This window comes from Hyperoodon ampullatus, assembly GCF_949752795.1.
Source record: "Hyperoodon ampullatus genome assembly, chromosome: 10".
Classification (NCBI taxonomy): domain Eukaryota; kingdom Metazoa; phylum Chordata; class Mammalia; order Artiodactyla; family Ziphiidae; genus Hyperoodon; species Hyperoodon ampullatus.
This window is the reverse complement of record NC_136923.1, coordinates 974942-995106: the sequence shown is the minus strand read 5'-3', so window position 1 is coordinate 995106 and position 20165 is coordinate 974942. Positions and strand designations below refer to the sequence as shown.

The following is a 20165-nucleotide window of genomic DNA, read 5'->3' as shown; positions in this document are numbered from 1 at the left end:
AACAGAAAAGGGCAGAAGAGCTGCTTACAAAATGACCTTGTCTGACATGGAAATAAGGCCATGACCTCCCCATCATTGGACGCATGCCTCACTATTGGGTGATAACCAACAAAATATATGTGCTTTGGCATCTGTTCTAACTAGTTGGACCCAACTGAATGCCATCCAGGTAAACTGACAGTTCCAGCTTACATAAATTGTAGGTCAACTGTTTCCAAGATTTTTATAAAAGAAATTTATGCTGATTAAGCATAGGGTACAAAGAAATAGTTTGAAAACAAGTCATACTGTGTTCTCTCCTTTGGTTAACCCTCAGGCACATCAGAGTGGTTTATTACAGAAGCTCCTTCAGGAAGATCCAGCATATGATTACGACCTCATTGTCATTGGTGGTGGCTCTGGAGGCCTTGCGTGTGCTCAGGTATGAAGAAAATGACACCCGAAGATAATTTTCCTGGTGATTGCCATGAGCATTTCTTCTGCTACTTAAAAAAAAAGCCATTTATGATGCTCCAGTCTACTCTGTTGTTATAATAGCTGGTTTAATGAAGAGGAAAAACTGGGTTTCATCACAAACAGTCATCGTTTAAGGGAGAGAGAAATCGGGGGAGTGTCAGGAAAATGACAATATCTCTACTGTGGCTGTTTTCATAGGAAGCTGCCGTTTTGGGGAGGAGAGTCATGGTGCTGGACTTCGTGGTCCCATCGCCCCAGGGCACATCGTGGGGTGAGCTGCTTTCCCCACCATCGCGCGGCGGTGGCTCTCTGTCGGCTCAGTCTCCCTCAGTCCTCACAGCACTCTCGAGTGTAACCCACCTGTTTCAGGGGTGAGGAAACTAAATCTCCAATCACACTGTTAACAAGAGGAGACACTGGAAGAATAATAGGAAAATAATTAAGGAAGACTGTGCGAAAGGGAAAAATGCCATGACCCCAGTATTCCAAAACTTCTGCCAGAATAATTTTTGTGCACACGCATGGATGTTTTCACACACTTGTGGTCACGCAGTGGTGTGTGCCCCCCGTTGTGCTCGCCTGAGTTGGCCATGATGCTTTTCTGTGTTTCTGCATTGATTTTATCATGGACCCCAGTGGCTGCAGGATGGTCAGTTGAGTTAGTGTGTGTGGTCATCCCAGGTCCGTTTAATGCAACGCACAGCAAGCTCCCAGCCTGGGACTTTGCTGTAGACAAGAGTACTCGCCTGTCCACGCTCTTTTCCCTGTAGCATAGAAGGCATAGGTTTTGTGCTGGGTGTTTTCTGTCTGTGCTTCGGTCCATCCCCGTTGTCTGTACCCTGCTCTCCCCACAAACTGGTGAATTGGCCGTGTGCCCTCTGGCTTCTGCTGGGGCGTGGCCATCGGGGTAACGGGAAGAGCAGAGGAGGAGGCGTAGGGCGGGGTCTCCAGGCCCGCTGGGCACTGCAGGCTGGTTCTCCCCCGTGGTCCAGCTTTGCGTGGTGGCACTGGCCCCGTCGCTTACCCCTTCACGGGGCTGGTGGTGGCCCCCCTTCCACCCACTGCTCTCCTGCCACACCCTGTAATGATTCCTACCCTCTCCTCAGTTCCCCAGCTGGAGTGTCACCTGTTTCCTGCCAGAACCCTGACAAAATGGGAAAGTTGGTTTTTGTTTTTGTTTTTTTTAATAAATTCATTTATTTTATTTATGTCTGTGTTGGGTCTTCATTGCTGTGCACAGGCTTTCTCTAGTTGCCGTGAGCGGGGGCTACTCTTTGTTGTGGTGTGCGGGCTTCTCATTGCGGTGGCTTCTCTTGTTGCAGAGCATGGGCTCTAGGCGCACGGGCTTCAGTAGTTGTGGCACGTGGGCTCAGTAGTTGTGGCTCGCGGGCTCTAGAGCGCAGACTCAGTAGTTGTGATGTGTGGGCTGCATTGCTCTGCGGCATGTGGGATCTTCCCAGACCAGGGCTTGAACCCTTGTCTCCTGCATTGGCAGGCGGATTCTTAACCACTGAGCCACCAGGGAAGCCCCGGGAAAGTTGCTTTTTAAAGTTCAAGTTTACTCAAAAAAATTTAGCCTGGAATTTCATACATTAAAGGTAATCCACCTCAACTCTGCTCGTATGGTTGGAACGCTTGTCTTTCTTCTTCCTTCCTCTGCCCCCGTCCCCTCTCCTGTCCAGAAAGAGCCCGCTTAACCTGCACACCAGGAGAGATGTCCTCTCAGAGGGCTCTTCTGTTTGTAGCCCCGTGTTGTTGAAGGACCCAGAGTAGATGTTACCTGGCAGCTGGCAGTGGACCTGTGCTGGCTCAGAGGAGGACTCAGGTTTGCAGAAGCAAAGGCTGGAGGCTACAGTCTTGGCCTCAGTGCAGCGTGGGCCTAATTAACCTGACGCGGTTCTGACCACTTTGTGGGTCAGACTCAAGTGGAAGTTTTGGACTCTGTCCCCAGAAAACCGTTCACATGCACATCCATGTTTTGCACATCCCTGGGCCTCCTTCATGGACCCTCGGTCAACAAGTTTGGTGAATCATTTCGTGTTGTTGTGGGGCGTGATGGTGACCCCATGACCGTCAAGTTTGTCATTTCCACGTTTTAATAACACCCACTCTGCACGTGCGCAAAACCACACACACACACACACAACGTTACAACTGTGACTTTCTCTCTCAGGTCTTGGTGGCACTTGTGTGAACGTCGGCTGCATCCCTAAGAAGCTGATGCACCAAGCCGCCCTTTTGGGCCAGGCACTAACTGACTCAAGGAAGTTTGGCTGGGAGTACAATCAACAAGGTGGGTGATAGCGTGTAAAAATATAGATGGGGAGAAAAGAAGAAAGAATGAGTTCCTTAGAAATCCTTGCTATTTACATTTCTGTAGTTTAGTTTTATGGGGGTTTTTTTTGGCTGCGCTGTGCAGCTTATGGGATCTTAGTTCCCTGACCAGGGATCGAACCCGGGCCCTCGGCAGTGAAAGCGTGGAGTCCTAACCACCGGACCGCCAGGGAAGTCCCTGTAGTTTAGTTTTAAATTAGTTTAATAAACACTTGTGAAGAGCCCACCGTGTGCCAGCCAGGCCCAGAGAACTCAAAGATGGTCAGTTGAAACCTGCTTTCGTGGGCCTTAGTGCTTAGGGAGGGCGTGGTTGCAGCCTCGGCCATTTCAAACCCTTGGCAGAGTGTGAGAGGGAATAATCACTATTTTCAGATTTCTTTCAAATATAAAGAAAACAGAATAGCAAGGGTCATTGTGTGGATTTTATCCATTACTGTGAGGACATTTTCTCTTTTATCAGTGTTTATGTATGTGTGGTTAATGAAAATGGAAAACAAATTCACCAATAAAAACCTATTGGTGGGACTTCCCCGGTGGTCCAGTGGTCAGGACTCTGCACTTCCACTGCAGGGGATGTGGGTTCGATCCCACGTTGGGGAACTAGATCCCGCGTGCCGTGCGGTGTGGCCAAGAAAAAATAAATCTGCAAAACACCTATTGGTGAGGCTCTGAGGATGCAGAGATGAGGAAACTCTCACTCCTGCCCTGGAGCAGCACAGCCTGCTGGGGGAGGGAGGGGCGGGTGGGGGGAGGGACGGGAGCGGGGAGGGGAGCGGCTTAGTGCCCGTAATTGGTGCTGAGGTTTCCAGCATCAACCTGAGGGGCACTTAGGAGCCTTGAGGAGTGGAGGTGGCGAAGGTGGCCCTTGAGGTGGGACACAGGACAGGAGGCAGCTTGCCCCACACCCTGTGAGCTGTGTAGAGATGGTTATCAACCCCCTGGGATCATGGGCACGGGGTCTGGGAACGTAGTAACCAGGATGGCCATCTGGACTGCAAAGTCTTAGGAGCCTTGTTGTCCACTGAGGCCCTAGGCAGGGTGACGTGGCGCCTGGGCCGTGATCACTGCCGCCGCCCGAGCCTCCGCGCACTGCGACCTCCGCCTCTTCCCTGTGCCCTCCTGTCCCACGTCCCAGTGGGCGGGGCCCTCGAGAGCGCTGGAGGGGTCCGGGTCCACATGTGACCAGAGGGTGAACCCCCCCCCGATGGATGGGTTTGCCGTTGGGGACCTCCCCCAGCTTCACGGGAGCCTTGGGCTGGTGGCTCCTTGGGGACCGGCATCGGCAGGTGAGACGAATCCAGGAAAGAGACCCCACCTAGAAGGTCCAGGATGAGGAGGAATCTTGATTCCGTCAACCCCACCCCGGCTTCGACAGGAAGTGGGTGAACTCGGTCATCTCAACGCGGGGCATTCACTGTCACAGCCCCACCGGGGACCCGGGGGGAGTGGCCGGGGAGGTGTCCCGCACCTGTCCTGGGGGTGTTCCTGGTACCTCGAGACCCTGGGGCCTGGGTGCGAGATGGCTGCTCCCCACCCTCCTCCGTGGGCTTTCCTTGTTTTGACAACTCTGCTTTTCACATCTTTTGTATCATAAAAGAGGAAGAAGTATAAGCCGTGACTGGCATAAAAAAGCTTTCAGCTGCTAACTTCTGTTCACTTCTTGATTCTTGAAGCGATAGATAGGGTGGCTCGTGTGTTCCATGTGACTTACCGGTGACAGTGTAGCCCCTTCACACCCCCTGGTGATTTCTCCTCAGTGAAGCACAACTGGGAGAGCATGACCAAAGCCATTCAGAACCACATCGGCTCTCTGAACTGGAGCTACCAGCGGGCTCTGAGGGAGAAGGCGGTGGCCTACGTCAACTCCTACGGGGAATTTGTTGAACACCATAAAATCAAGGTCTGTTGGGGCGTTTTGTCCCGTTCATTGCTTTCTTTGCTTCTGCCATGCCTGCCGTGAACCCAGACTCCGTGTTGCATGTTAAGGGCTGCAGCTGGTGTGCGTGTGCACAGCCGTGCACGCGTGTGCTTTCCCCAGTGTTCGTTGATTCCACGTCTGGCTAAAGTGGAGAAATTGCCTTTTAAAGGATTCTCAGTTTTAACTTATTTGCCTTTCGGTTTCATTGCCATCTTAAAAAGAGAAAATGTTTAAACAGTTCAGAGTTCAAAAATCTAAAAAGATCAAAATTTTAGGAGTGCAATTCTTTTTTAAAATGAAACCTTAACTAGAACTCCGGTACATATTATTCATAAAAGCACTAGTAAAAGTAGTATCAGAATTAGTGTACTTTATACATTTATATTTGTAATATTTGTGTGTTGTAAGATCAGTACTTAAGGAGAATGAGACTGTTCTGATGCTCACAAACATTTAACTGGAGTATGAGAGACGGTCCGATACCATCCTCCACACCTACTCCACCTCTGTCCTCTGCTTTGGTGGCACAGTACTCGATGGCCTGGACAGGACTTGAGGTCCTTTTGTGGTCACCTGTTGTCTCTAGAAAGGTGTCAGTGGTGTGTTGAGAGCTGAGAACCTCACGTGGCCACAGGAGACCGGGGTGGCAGCTCCAGTCGGTTGGCTTGTTTCTCAGGCCGTCACCTGCCTGCCTTCTCCCCGCCGCAGCCTAGCTGTTCTGTTCAGGACCCTCCTCCAGGCTGCCCTCCCTCCATCCCACTGTTTTTTAATTTTCTAATAAAAATGGATTTATGATTTGCTTGTGTAATTGAAAAGAAACAAGCAACGAACAGCTTTGTGCATTCCGCAGAGCCTGGATTTCGGGGCGGCGCACAAGGGTCTTCAGGGTTGGCGCCCTCTTTCCTTGTTCCTTCCCGGCACTGGCCGCTCCCCAGATGCCAGCTGCTCTCCGGCCTGCGCACTTGGCCACGCTCTGTCCTCTCTCCAGTCACCCACGCGGCCGCCCTGACTGGCCTTCCAGTCCCCCGCTGCCCCGCACCGCGGCCATGGTGACCAGGCTGTGAACACGCCTGTTTTCTGTGCAGGAGGTTATCACAGTGCGTTACTATCTTTGCATGTGTGTTCCCGCTGACAGGAAGCTCCGTAGTAACTACTGAGTCCCGGGTGTCTGATATTCTGTGGTGTTTGATGAAAAGTGAAGTTTGCTTTGCTCTTTTCAAGGCAACCAATGGAAAAGGACAGGAAACGTATTATACTGCAGCAAAATTTGTCATAGCAACAGGGGAAAGGCCGCGCTATTTGGGAATCCGAGGAGATAAAGAATACTGTATTACTAGGTAAGTTAACGAGGCATCTGACCGTAAGTTGTAAATAGTGTGTTTCTGTGTCTCCAGTTTATTTACTCCCTGCCTTATTTCACAAAAGATTTGAACTAATGACAAATAAAAGTACATACAATGCAAAGCTAAGTAGTTTACATAATGGAGCACAGAGACCGTAGGCTCTGTAACTAATAAGGTCACGGATGCACACAGGTGTGTTACAGGTCTCCTGGTAGGTGCTCTGGGAGCGGGTCTGGGATTCGGTTCTACAATTTCTAGAGCTCACAGGGGAGCAGTGACTACTTCACTGCTTTAGGGTTTCGTGTCTGTATGACAGTAATGAACCAGGTGACCAGGAGAAGCACGGCTGTCCTAATCCTGGGATGTAATAGGAATTCTCATTGGACGGTTGTAGCAAGACATACGACCTTGACATATAAAGCTGGACAATGACTTTCAAACTTTTTTGAGCAGGGGCACTTTAAGAAATACATTTTTCACTGTGCGGTTGTTCAGGTGAACACACAACACACACGCCAGACAAAGCAGTGTTTCTTCTTATTACATAGAATGTGATCTAATATCCTCTATTCCATTTTATTATTTACAAAATCTTGGCCTGTGACCCACTAGTTTGGTTTTGAGACACTGGGCTGGACATCTCCCTCCACAGTGGACACGCACTCCACAGGCTGTCTGTCCCCTTCAGCACCTGTTCGTTTCGGCCCCGCATGGCACCATCCCGCCTGGAAACCCCTTCTCTCTTTGCAGCGATGACCTCTTCTCTCTGCCCTACTGCCCGGGCGCGACCCTGGTGGTGGGCGCATCCTCCGTGGCGCTGGAGTGCGCAGGCTTCCTGGCCGGCCTGGGCCTGGAGGTCACGGTCATGGTGCGCTCGCAGCTCCTGCGGGGCTTCGACCAGGAGATGGCCGAGAAGGTGGGTTCCTCCATGCAGCAGCTCGGCGTCCGATTCCTCCGCAAGTTCGTTCCCGTGGAAGTGAGTCCCCAGCACCTGCCGGCCTTCGCTGTCGCCTCGCCCTCCCCGCTCCCGCGCTTTCCTGTTGCCCTCGTAAACTCTGCTCGCCAGGGACCCTGAAGATGGGGCTCCCACCCCGGTCTCGGCGCCCGGCCGCCCCTCCCCCTCCTCCCCTTCCGCCTCTCTGTCCCTCCCCGCGCCGCACGTCCTGTCTCAGTGCTGAGGCCTCTGCTCAGGCATCCTCCCCAACTCCACACCCATTTATGCAGCCGCCTGCTGGGCATCTCCACTTGAATTCCTCTCAAGCATTTTAAATTTAACAAGACGAAATAAAGCTCTTGATTTCCCCACCAAATGTGCTCCCTGCTGTGTTCCGGCCTGTCTCAGTGCTCGGGAAGTGGTCCCCTGGAACACGCCATCTGTTAAGTCAGTGCCTGGAAAGCATCCCTCCGTGGCTCCCCTTCTGTCGTCTCCAACCAACCCAGCAACTTATCTCTCCCTCCACATTGCCCTTGGGACGGCCCTCTTGTCTCTGTCCAAACACCTAAACATACACACACCCTGTGGTCCACCTATTTTCTGTCACTTGTAGAGATAATCCTTGCACTGTTCCTCCTCACCAGGTTCAGCAGTTGGAGAAGGGGTCACCCGGGAAGCTGAAGGTAGTGGCTAAATCTACGGAAGGAACAGAGATGATTGAGGGCATTTACAACACGGTGAGTTTCTGTCGTGTGAGCAGTGGGTGGATGAACACGCTCATAAGTTAGTGCAGATGAAACTTATGGGAAAATTATACCAGCATTAACTCTTTTCTTGATTCTTCGTGAGCGTCTGATACATATGGAAGGTGCTGTTGACATTTGATAGTTTTCAGTGGTACATGAAGCATACGATGGTAAAATATACGTGTGTGTGTGACTATGCAGAGAACAAAATCTGGAAGCAGGTATACGTGACTGCTTTTAGTGCTTACTTCTGGGGAGTTAGATGTGTTATACATTTCTGCACTTGAATATTTTTGCAATAAACATTGAATATATTTTATAATCAAAACAACAATAAAGATATTTTAAAAAACCAACAATGTAAAATCTCCAAACAGTGTGACTAGTCCATGGACTTTTGGGTGACAACAATTCTAATTTAAACTGATGATATTTAGAGACCATTTCTTTTGTAAACTGTAGTTTATACCTTTTTTTTTTTTTTTTTTGCGGTACGCGGGCCTCTCACTGTTGCGGCCTCTCCCGCTGCGGAGCACAGGCTCTGGACGCGCAGGCCCAGCAGCCATGGCTCACGGGTCCAGCCGCTCCGCGGCACGTGGGATCCTCCCGGACCGGGGCACGGACCCGCGTTCCCTGCATCGGCAGGCGGACTCTCAACCACTGCGCCACCAGGGAAGCCGTGTAGTTTATACCTTTTACATAAACTGTACAGTTATGTTTTACACACTCTTATAACATGATTCTTTTCAATTAAAAATAGATAATGTGGAGAGGCTCACCAAAGCCAAAAATATGTAAAACAAAAACAAAAATAAAAATCAGCCTCCATTCAGATTTTGATTAGGATTGCGGTGGATGCGTAACCAGTTGGAAACACTGGACTTCTTTGCAGTGTCCAGTCTCCCAGTCCATGAACATGGTATATCTGTCCTTTGACTTAAGCCATCTGTCATAGTTCCCAACAAAGTTAGTACATTTCTCTGTAGACATCAAGAAGGTCTTATGTTAGATTTATTCCTAGGTACTTACGTATTTCTGTATAGTTACAAATGATGTTTTTTGAAAAAAATGTCATTGTCTTTCACTGTTTGTTGCTGATATATAGAAATGCTGCTGATTTGTGTGATTTGATTTAGTATTCAGTGAGCTTGCTGAAGTCCTATTTGGTCATGTATCCTTAGATTATGTGGGATCTTCTTTGTACATGTTCATAACAAGGGTTTTGCTTCCTCCTTTCAACTGTTTCCCTTTCCTCCTTTTTCTTGCACAAGGGCACCAGCCATGGCCTCCAGTGCAGTGTTAACAAGAAATGCAGAGCCAGGCGCTCCTGTCTGTTCTCAGGGTCGGAAGGAAGGCTTTCACTGTTTCATGGTTATAGAGTAAGGTATTCCATAGGTTTTGGGTAGATATTCTTAATCACGCTAAAGAAATCATTTTCTATTTCTTGTTTGCTAAGTGGTTTCTTTTGTTATTTTGGTTTTGTTTGTTTGTTTTAAAAGTCAGGAGTGGATATTTAGCTGTAAGATTGTTTCTTTTGTAGCTGTTAATGATTATTTTTTCTTTAATCTGTTAGTGTATTGAATTACATTGGTTTTCTAATGTTCAGTCAACTTTGTATTCCTGATAAACCCAACTTGGTAATGGTCCTTTTTATATATTGTTGGATTTGGTTATTTAGAATTTTTGCATCTATATTCAAGAATTGTATTGGCTTATAATTTTCCTTTCATGTACTAAACTTTTCAGATTTTGGTATCAAAGTTATTCTAGCTCATGAAAGAAGTTTGGAATATGTTCCTTCTTTTTCTGTTCTCTGGAAGCATTTAGTAATATTAGAATTAGTTCTTTGTATGTTTGATCGAATTCACTGATGCAACCACCAGGGCCTAGAATGTTCAGTGAAGATATAGTCAATTTTCTTTAACAGACAACGGACCTTTTAAAGCTTTCTACTTTTTTCTACATCAACTTTTGATTTGTTATATTTTCTCAGAATTAGCCTGTTTCATCTAAGTTATCAAATGTATTGGTATAAAGCTGTGCAGAATATCTAAAATTGCAAATTGTTTATTTTTGTAATGATGTATCATCTACATGTAGTGATATGCACAGTTCAGTGGCTTTGACAAGTGTACATGTTTCTGTAATGCACACTCCTCTGAGAGTAACAGAGCATTTCTGTGGAGTCGGGAAGCTCTCTTGCACCCCTTCCCAGTACCTTACCCCAAGCAACCCTGATCTGGTTCTGTCACCAGAGACCAGTTGTTCCTGTCTAGATGTCACGACGTGGAGCCATGTGGTTCGTGCTCCTCGAGGTCTGACTCGGGATCCATCCATGAGGCATGTATCAGTGGCTGGCTCTTTTCACCATATGAATTGTCTGAATGTACCACAGGTCACTCACTTTCCTGTGGAGGGATGCCAGGCTGTTTGCCGCTGGGTTCTTGTGACGAAAACTCTGTGAAGGTTCTTGCGTGAGGCCTTCTGTGGACACACACTTTCCTTTCTTGTGGGTAAATACCTAGCAGTGAAATTGCTTGGTCACTGGGGACTTTCTGTGTTTAACTTTTGGGGAAACTGCCAGACAGCTTCCAAATGATTGTCTCATTTTATATTTCCACCAAGGATGCATGAGTTGTGGTTGTTCTGTAGCCTCACCAACATTTGGGGTTGTCGACTTTTTTGTTTAAGCCACTCTAGTGCCTGTGTAGTGGAATCTTGTTATAGGTTTAACTTGCATCTTCCTAATGACTACAGTGATGTTTGGCAATTTCTCATGTGTTTTTTGGCCATTTAAATATTTTCCCTTATCAAGTGTCTGTTTGAGTCTTTGGCCCATTTTTGGTTGGGTTATTGAATTTTATTTGGAATTGCAGGAGTTCTGTGTGTGTTGTGGGTACATTCTTTTTTCAGATGTATGTGTGTGGATATTTCTTCCCATCTAGTTGCCCATTTAGTTTTTTATGGCATCTTTTGATGAGCAATAGTTTTAAATGTTTGCTGAAGTTCAATTTATCAAATTTTTGTTTTATGATTAAAGTTCTCTGTGTGCTCTACCCAGAGGCTGTGAAGATATTCTACATTTTCTTCCTGAAGCTTTATAGCTTTATCTTTTATGTTTAAGCCTGTAATTCATCTTGAACTAATTTTTGTTTACAGTGTGAGGTAGGAATTGAGGTTCTTTTTCTTCCATGTTGATACCCAGAGCCATCTGTGAAAAGGCTTCCCTTTGTCCATTGAATTGCTTTGGTGCCTTTGTGATCATGTGATGTTTAACTGTGGGTCTGTTTCTGTCCTCTCTGACCTGTTTTGGTCATTGAAGCTTTATAGTAAGTATTAGACCAGGGAGGGTGGGCTCTCTAACTTTGCATAGGGCCTTTCCATATGAAATTTTTTTATTGAAGTATAACTGATTTACAATGTTGTGTTAGTTTCATGTGTACAGCAAAGTGATTCAGATATATATGTGTGTGTCTATATATATATATATATTCTTTTTCAGATTTTTTTCCAATCATAGGTAATACAATATACTGAATACAGTCCCCTGTGCTATACAGTAGGTCCTTGTTGATTATCTACTTTATACATAGTAGTGTGTACCTGTTAATCCCAAACTCCTAATTTATCCCTCCCCACCTTTTCCCCTTTGGTAACCATAAGTTTGTTTTCTATGTCTGTGAGTCTGCTTCTGTTTTGTGAATAAGTTCATTTGTATCATTTTTTTAGATTCCACATATAAGTGATATCATATGTTACTTATCTTTGTCTGACTTACTTCACTTAGTATGAAAATCTCTAGGTCCATCCATGTTTCCAATTTGTTAAAAAAAAAAAAAAAAAAAGTCCTGCTGGGACTTTGATTGAGATTGTATTGCTTATATAGATGAATTTGGGAGAACTGACATCTTAACAACATTGATTTTTCCAATACACGAACCTCATATATTTTTCCATTTATTTGCGAGTTCTTTAGTTTCTCTCAGCAGCTTTTTGTCATTCTTCTCTAGAGGTCTTTCATGTATCTTGTTAAATTTATCTCTAAGTATTTCATATTTTTAAACTACTGTAAATGGTATTTAAATTTTTTAATTTTCAGTGGTTAGTAGGCAGTACATAGAAATACAAATGATTTTTGTATATTGACCTCCTTAGGATTTGTTCTGCATAAAACACCAGTTTTGTTTCTTCTTTCCAATCTGTGTGCTTTTATTTCTTTTTCTTGCCTTGTTACACTGATTAAGACATCCACAACAGTGTTGAATGGAAACTGTGAGAGTCCCCCATCTCAGCAGTGAGGCCGTCTTTCAGCACAGCTGGGATGTGAGCTCTCGGGTTTTTGCAGATGCCTTTTATCAGGCTGGGGAAGTGTTCTTTTATTCTGAGTGTGCTGAGGATTTTATTAAAATCCTCAAAGGGTGTTCGGTTTTGTCAAACGCTGTCCCCACATCTATTGGGATGATTAAGTTGTTTTCTCCTTTATTCTGTTAATACAGTGAATTACACTGATTGATTTTTGTATGTTAAACCAGATTTGTATTTTTGGGACAAAGCCCACTTTTTTTATGTTGCTCTATTTTACTTGCTGACATCTGTTAAGGATTTTGCATCTATGTGCATGAGGAGTGTTGGCTTCTAATTTTCTTTTCTTTTCCTGCCCTTGTTTGATTCTGTGTCAGATGATTATGCTGGCCTTCTACAAAGGACTTGGGACGTGGTCCCTCTTCTGTGTCCCAGAGAGTTTGTGTATCATTAATGTTACTTCTTTTTTAAAAAAATTATTTATTTATTTTTTGGCTGCACTGGGTTTTCGTTGCTGCTCGTGGGCTTTCTCTAGTTGTGGTGAGCTGGGGCTACTCTTCATTGCAGTGTGCGGGCTTCTCATTGTGGTGGCCTCTCTCGTTGCGGAGCACGGGCTCTAGGCGCGCGGGCTTCAGTAGTTGTGTCACATGGGCTCAGTAGTTGTGGCTCGTGGACTCTAGAGCTCAAGTTCATTAGTTGTGGCACACGGACTCAGTTGCTCTGCGGCATGTGGGATCTTCCTGAACCAGGGCTCGAACCTGTGTCCCCTGCATTGGCAGGCGGCTTCTCAACCACTGTGCCACCAGGGAAGTCCTTAGTGTTATTTCTTAAGTGTTCCATAGACTCTACCAATGAAGTCACCTGGGTCTGGAGTTAATTTATGGGAAGTTTATACATTGTGGATTCAGTTTCTGTAGTGAGTGTAGAGTTCCTTAGTCTGCTAGGGCTGCCATAACAAAGTGCCACTAGACGGGGTTTCTCTCGGCTCTGGAGACCAGACCCCTGAGATCAAAGTGTGAGTAGACTGGCCTCTTCTGAGGCCTGTCTCCTGGGCGTGTAGACGGCTGCCTTCTCCGTGTGTCCTCATGTGATCACCCCTCCGTTTGTGTTGTGTGTGTCCCCAAAACCTCTTCTTATATAAGGACACAAGTCGGACTGGGTTCAGGTCCCCCTAATGGCCTTGTTTTACCTTAATCACCTCTGCAAAGGCCCCATCTCCAAATACAGTCACATTCTGAGGTTCTGGGGTTACGGCTGCAACATGATTTGGGGAAGGGGCACAATGCAGCCCATGACGTAGGGTTACGCAGACTTGTATGGGTGCAAGTTTGGTAAATTCTGTCTTTCAAGGAATCTATTTCATCTAAACTGTCAAATTTATTGGCATAGGGTGTTCATAATATTCTGTTACTATCCTTTTAATATCTGAAGGATCCATATTGAGGTCCCTTCTGTCATTCCTGATGTTGATCATTTGTTTTTGCTCTCTCTCTAAATGTAGGTTTTGTTAGCAATTGGTCGTGACTCCTGTACGAAGAAAATCGGGCTGGAGAAGATTGGTGTCAAAGTCAATGAGAAGTGAGTCCTGGGTGTCACCACCCAGCGCTGCACGGGGCAAGACCCAGCGCTGCACGGGGCGAGACCCGGCGCTGCATGGGGCACAGCGTTTCTACACATCACCTCCTGGAGACTCTTATCTAATTGCTAACATGCAAAGTTTCAATGCTTTAAATTTACTTTATAAGTACTGTGCCAGCTCTGTATTATCAATTTTTTCATTAATCAATTGATAACTCTTCATGTTTTCCTTAAATATCTCATGCATTAAACAGTTGTTTTTTTAAAAATGTGGGAATGTATTCACCTACTTTCTGTGATTTAGAATGAATTTGTATGTCCTTGATCAGGCACAGAGAAAAATTTCAAAGCTATGGGTTTGACTCTGGGGGAATCTAGAGATACTTTGGCACCCAGGCCCAGCAAGTGGGCCTGGTTTTTCAGCCAGAAGGGTGTTTCTTCAGGAGCCGCAGGTGCCCCAGTTGTTTGAGCCCACAGACACTTGATGACACAGTTGCCCGAGCGCTTAGCGGGCTGTTTCTCTCTGAATCAGCCTTTCCCTGGCCAGGCGTTCATGCCCAGCAGTGCAGCGTCGTCGTAATGTCTTTTTTCTTTCCAAACGTACCAGGACTGGCAAAATCCCAGTGAACGACGCAGAGCAGAGCAGCGTGCCCTATGTCTGCGCCGTCGGGGACGTCGTGGAGGGCAGGCCCGAGCGCATGCCCGTCGCCGTGCAGGCGGGCAAGCTGCTGGCTCGAAGGCTTTTTGGGGGCCGTTTAGAAAAGGTAAGTTTCTTACTGCTGTTTCTGAGATAATGTCTAAATCAAAATTATGATTTGAGGACAATCAGTACAGGTGGCACCTTGTGCCTGTTTTGCTGGGGAAGCTTCCCCCTAAACCGTTTGCAGTTCCGTACCGTTTACTGATGGTTTTAAATAAATATCTTATGAGTATCTTGATGTGCAAGCCATTGTACTGGGTGACATACTGGGGGGCGCCCAGGTAGGGACGTCTTGTCTTCTGACTGGAGGGGTCTGGAAACGCGTCCCGGGTGGATGCTGCTCAGCCACCGGGTGGCAGGGCCCTGCGGCCTGGGGCGGAAGGGGCCGGCCTCTGCGCCTGCTCAGCCTGTGGACCTGGTCTAGCCACCCTGCTTCCCCGGGCTCCGGGCTCTGTTTCAGCTGGTGCACAGCTGACGGTGCATCTGGCACTCCCTGCAGTCTCCCCACCTCCCGCAGTCTGTGGTCACAGACGAGCCTCTTGCTCTGCGGGCTCTGTCTGCTGGGGCCGAGGGTGGTCTCGGGAGCCCCCAGCCCCACACGTCAGGAGAGCAGGGACCTGTGCGCTGCTGGCAGATGAAGGCAGCGGGGGAGATGGCCGTGCCGCATGGGGGTGGGGCTCAGGGGGCCTGCTGTGCTGCCCCAGCCTCAGTGCAGAGAGAGGCCTGGCATGTGCTGGCAGAGCAGGGGGTCCCACAGCTGGGAAGGAAGAGTCTGGGAGCTAATCTGGTGCCAGATCATCAAAAATCTGGGAGGCCGCAATAAGGAACTTTTATGTCCCCCAGCGTTTTATTCAGAAAGGTGTCAAACTGCAGAAAGTTTAGTAACAATCACCCGTATGGACCTCCCACCTGGGCCTTGCAGGTGTTAGTGCCGTGTCATCCCCCTGCCCGCATTTCCGAGTATGCGGATGTTCAGCACGAAGACTGTTTTGCGGCACTTCGGAAGCGAGTGGCCAGCGCTTTGCCCCGGAAAACGCTTTCAGCAAGTGCCCCTAAGAGCACGGGTGCTCCCTCCATAACCACAGCTCCATCTCCGCGCTGAGGAAGTGAGCGAAGTGCGTCACCCGCAGGCACACGTGCGCATCGCCCGGCGCATCTGGCTTTTCAAGCTCTTAGGTCTCTTTTAATCTGCTAGAGCCCCTGCCTCTGTTTACCTGTTTCTTTGCTTTATTTCTCATGACGGGTTTTTTTTTTGTTGTTGTTGTTTTGCGGTACGCGGGCCTCTCTGTTGTGGCCTCTCCCGTTGCGGAGCACAGGCTCTGGACACGCAGGCTCAGCGGCCATGGCTCACGGGCGTAGCCGCTCCCCGGCATCTGGGATCTTCCCGGACCGGAGCACGAACCCACGTCCCCTGCATCGGCAGGCGGACTCTCAACCACTGCGCCACCAGGGAAGCCCTTGTGACGGTTTTTTTGACGTATCCAGGCTACTCTTCTTGCAGAGTGTCTCACGTCCTGGGTTTCCCTGATGCTTTGCATGAGCAGGTTCAGGTGGGATGTTTGGGGCCCGGCTTCTTCATAAGGAACTCCGTGTGCTGTGTTTCACCACCAGGTGCCCAGCGAGGTCGTGTGTGGAGACCTCGTGGGCACACGGAGGCGTGGGTGGGTGCAGGGTGACTGGGGCCGTGGCCCTGCTGGCCTCGGCGGGGGCAGGGGTGTGAACGGATGGGGAGCTGTCCCCTCCGCAGGGCATGAGCACTGGGCTGTAGGAAGCACAGCAGTTGCCTGAGGTCCTGAGAAGCGGATCCCAGGGGCGGTGGGCAGAGAGGTGAGAAGACAGGGAAGCGCGTGTGCAGAGAGAGGTCAGAGGACCAGGGCGGAAGGAAGGCTGCAGGTGGGGTGAGGCGCGGCCCAGCTCAGGTGGAGGTCCGAGTTCAAGATGTGGGATGTGCTTTAGGTGAGAGGGGAAGCTGGGGAGTTTCCTGTTGATTTTCCTCAATTGATATGAAGCAGGAGAAAAGCATCTGCTGAGAATGAGGCGTCCCCTGTGAGCCATGGGGTGCAGGGTTGATGGCCAGACTGATGAGCAACCGAGGACCTAGGAGAGGTCAGGAACTGCTGCATACAGCCGTCCGCACTTCTGTGGGTTTCTGTAGCCATGCTGGAAAAAAGAGAACAAATGCTTGGCTGGTCCGTGATTTGCAGGTCGTGGAACACGACGTGTCGGGGCCTAAGGTGAGGGTCAGGCTGGCGCGCGGTGTCCACATTGTCCACCGGCTGCAGGGACGCCCGGTGGTGTGTGATTGGCTTTTCTCTTGGGCCACAAAGCAGCGCCTCGCTCAGGCCGTCACGTCGGCGGGGTTTCTCGTGAGGATCGCACAGTAACCTGGAGGGAGAAGCAGGCTGGGGTGGGGCTGGGCTCGCGGCTGCTCTGGGCCCCGAAACGGTGGGGTTCCCGGTTGCCCACCACTCTGCCTGAGCATTTCGTCCTGTCCAACCACCACCCAGGGGATTCACCCCTGGGGGCCTCTCCCTTCGCCTCTAGTTCACATCCTACAGAGGGAAGAATGTGATGGCTGGAGCTCCTGTTTCCTCATGCAGTGCGGGCAGCCGGTCGCTCCCTTTGGGTTGGAGTCTCCCCTGAGCTAGTCACCTGTGAGCTGTTGGCGGGGTGGGGGACGTCGTGCGGTGGGCACCGCTGCCCTTGCAGAGCTGTGGGCGGGCAGCACAGTGACCTTCCTCTCTGGCTTTGCCCGCCCCCTTTCTTGGCCCCGCACACGCTTTCTCTCTGCGCTGTCACAGTCTCCAGACAGGCGTGCACTTGTGCTCACACTCGCGCCCCGGGATGCAGGGCTGCTGGGGATGGCGTGTGGGGCTCAGGGTCTGCAGCCTTCCCGTGATGTCCTCCTGTGCTCTGTCCCAGGTTGATAAGGGCCCTGAAGGGTCCCGTCTCCGGGCCCCGCGGTGTGGCGGCCCTCCATGCGCGTGGCTGTCTCCCTGGGGCGGGCTGGGCCACTCACTCTGCCCTGCGCGGCTGAGCGGCTTCTCCGCTCATCCGTGCAGGGGCGTGGTCATGTGCACGGCTGCGGTGGCCCAGGTCCCGGTGCAATGGCAGTGTGTGGTCCCTGCCCCGGAGCCGGGGTGCACCCGTCTGCTCAGTGACTCCGTTCCCTGAAACGGTGGCAGTGAGGGTCACCTGCACGGGACCATGCTTGTTGATCTTCCTTTTACAAATGTGCGTCGTATGGATTTTCCCTTGTGGTAAAAAGTACCACAAGTTAAAAGACCGTGACTGGTTTGTCTTGCAGTGTGACTATATGAATGCCCCCACTGTGGTGTTCACGCCCCTGGAGTACGGCTGCTGCGGGTACACGGAGGAGAAAGCCGTGGAAGTGTACCGGAAGGAGAATCTGGAAGTAAGGTGGTGTGACTGTGGCACGTGCAGACCTTCTCTTTTAATCCACGGTTTGTCTTCAGCCACTTTTTATTTTGTAGTTTTGCGAGTTACTGTAATGGTTGTATTGTAGGAAATTGTATTCCTACTTCAGGGAAATTGGAAATTATTATTATTATTTTTTTTTTATTAGTTTCTGCTTTATAACAAAGTGAATCAGTCATACATATACATCTGTTCCCACATCCCTTCCCTCATGCATCTCCCTGCCTCCCACCCTCCCCATCCCACCCCTCCAGGCGGTCACAAAGCACTGAGCTGATCTCCCTGTGCTCTGCGGCTGCTTCCCACTATCTATCTACCTTACGTTTGGTAGTGTATATATGTCCATGCCTCTCTTTCCCTTTGTCACAGCTTACCCTTCCCCCTCCCCATATCCTCAAGTCCATTCTCAAGTAGGTCTGTGTCTTTATTCCCGTTTTACCCCTAGGTTCTTCATGACATTTTTTTTTTTAATTCCATATATATGTGTTAGCATACGGTATTTGTCTTTCTCTTTCTGACTTACTTCACTCTGTATGACAGACTCTAGGTCTATCCACCTCATTACAAATAGCTCAGTTTCGTTTCTTTTTATGGCTGAGTAATATTCCATTGTATATATGTGCCACATCTTCTTTATCCATTCATCCGATGATGGACACTTAGGTTGTTTCCAGCTCCGGGCTATTGTGAATAGAGCTGCAATGAACATTTTGGTACATGTCTCTTTTTGAATTATGGTTTTCTCAGGGTATATGCCTAGTAGTGGGATTGCTGGGTCATATGGTAGTTCTATTTGTAGTTTTTTAAGGAACCTCCATACTGTTCTCCATAGTGGCTGTACCAATTCACATTCCCACCAGCAGTGCAAGAGTGTTCCCTTTTCTCCACACCCTCTCCAGCATTTATTGTTTCTAGATTTCTTGATGATGGCCATTCTGACTGGTGTGAGATGATATCTCATTGTAGTTTTGATTTGCATTTCTCTAATGATTAATGATGTTGAGCATTCTTTCATGTGTTTGTTGGCAGTCTGTATATCTTCTTTGGAGAAATGCCTATTTAAGTCTTCTGCCCATTTTTGGATTGGGTTTTTTGTTTTTTTGCTATTGAGCTGCATGAGCTGTTTATAAATTTTGGAGATTAATCCTTTGTCAGTTGCTTCATTTGCAAATATTTTCTCCCATTCTGAGGGTTGTCTTTTGGTCTTGTTTATGGTTTCCTTTGCTGTGCAAAAGCTTTGAAGTTTCATTAGGTCCCATTTGTTTATCTTTGTTTTTAGTTCCATTTCTCTAGGAGGTGGGTCCAAAAGGATCTTGCTGTGATTTATGTCATAGAGTGTTCTACCTATGTTTTCCTCTAAGAGTTTGATAGTTTCTGGCCTTACATTTAGGTCTTTAATCCATTTTGAGCTTATTTTTGTGTATGGTGTTAGGGAATGATCTAATCTCATACTTTTACATGTCCCTGTCCAGTTTTCCCAGCACCACTTATTGAAGAGGCTGTCCTTTCTCCACTGTACATTCCTGCCTCCTTTATCAAAGATAAGTTGGCCATATGTGCGTGGGTTTATCTCTGGGCTTTCTATCCTGATCCACTGATCTATCTTTCTGTTTTTATGCCAGTACCACACTGCCTTAATTACTGTAGCTTTGTAGTATAGTCTGAAGTCAGGGAGCCTGATTCCTCCAGCTCCGTTTTTCGTTCTCAAGATTGCTTTGGCTATTCGGGGTCTTTTGTTTTTCCAAACAAATTTTGAAATTTTTTGTTCTAGTTCTGTGAAAAATGCCAGTGGTAGTTTGATAGGGATTGCATTGAATCTGTAGATTGCTTTGGGTAGTAGAGTCATTTTCACAATATTGATTCTTCCAATCCAGGAGCATGGTATATCTCTCCATCTATTTGTATCATCTTTAATTTCTTTCATCAGTGTCTTATAATTTTCTGCATACAGGTCTTTTGTCTCCTTAGGTAGGTTTATTCCTAGATATTTTATTCTTTTTGTTGCAATGGTAAATGGGAGTGTTTTCTTGATTTCATTTTCAGATTTTTCATCATTAGTGTACAGGAATGCCAGAGATTTCTGTGCATTAATTTTGTATCCTGCTACTTTACCAAATTCATTGATCAGCTCTAGTAGTTTTTCGGTAGCATCTTTAGGATTCTCTATGTATAGTATCATGTCATCTGCAAACAGTGACAGCTTTACTTCTTCTTTTCCAATTTGGATTCCTTTTATTTCCTTTTCTTCTCTGATTGCTGTGGCTAAAACTTCCAAAACTATGTTGAATAAGAGTGGTGAGAGTGGGCAGCCTTGTCTTGTTCCTGATCTTAGTGGAAATGGTTTCAGTTTTTCACCATTGAGGACAATGTTGGCTGTGGGTTTGTCATATATGGCCTTTATTATGTTGAGGAACGT

At 47.9% G+C, this 20165-nt stretch overlaps 1 protein-coding gene across 1 annotated transcript in view; it reads left to right on the top strand.

The window, feature by feature from the left end:
* Positions 1–20165, top strand: part of TXNRD3 (thioredoxin reductase 3) — a gene marked incomplete at its 5' end in the record, with an annotated part of 51232 nt that overhangs the window by 17548 nt on the left and 13519 nt on the right. The window contains 10 exons of the mRNA XM_079714065.1: positions 317–421; positions 655–727; positions 2630–2749; positions 4548–4690; positions 5930–6045; positions 6802–7027; positions 7630–7722; positions 13535–13611; positions 14219–14375; positions 17619–17726. Of these exons, the coding sequence (XP_079570191.1) occupies positions 317–421; positions 655–727; positions 2630–2749; positions 4548–4690; positions 5930–6045; positions 6802–7027; positions 7630–7722; positions 13535–13611; positions 14219–14375; positions 17619–17726 (1218 nt within the window). The remainder of the gene's footprint in view (positions 1–316; positions 422–654; positions 728–2629; positions 2750–4547; positions 4691–5929; positions 6046–6801; positions 7028–7629; positions 7723–13534; positions 13612–14218; positions 14376–17618; positions 17727–20165) is intronic.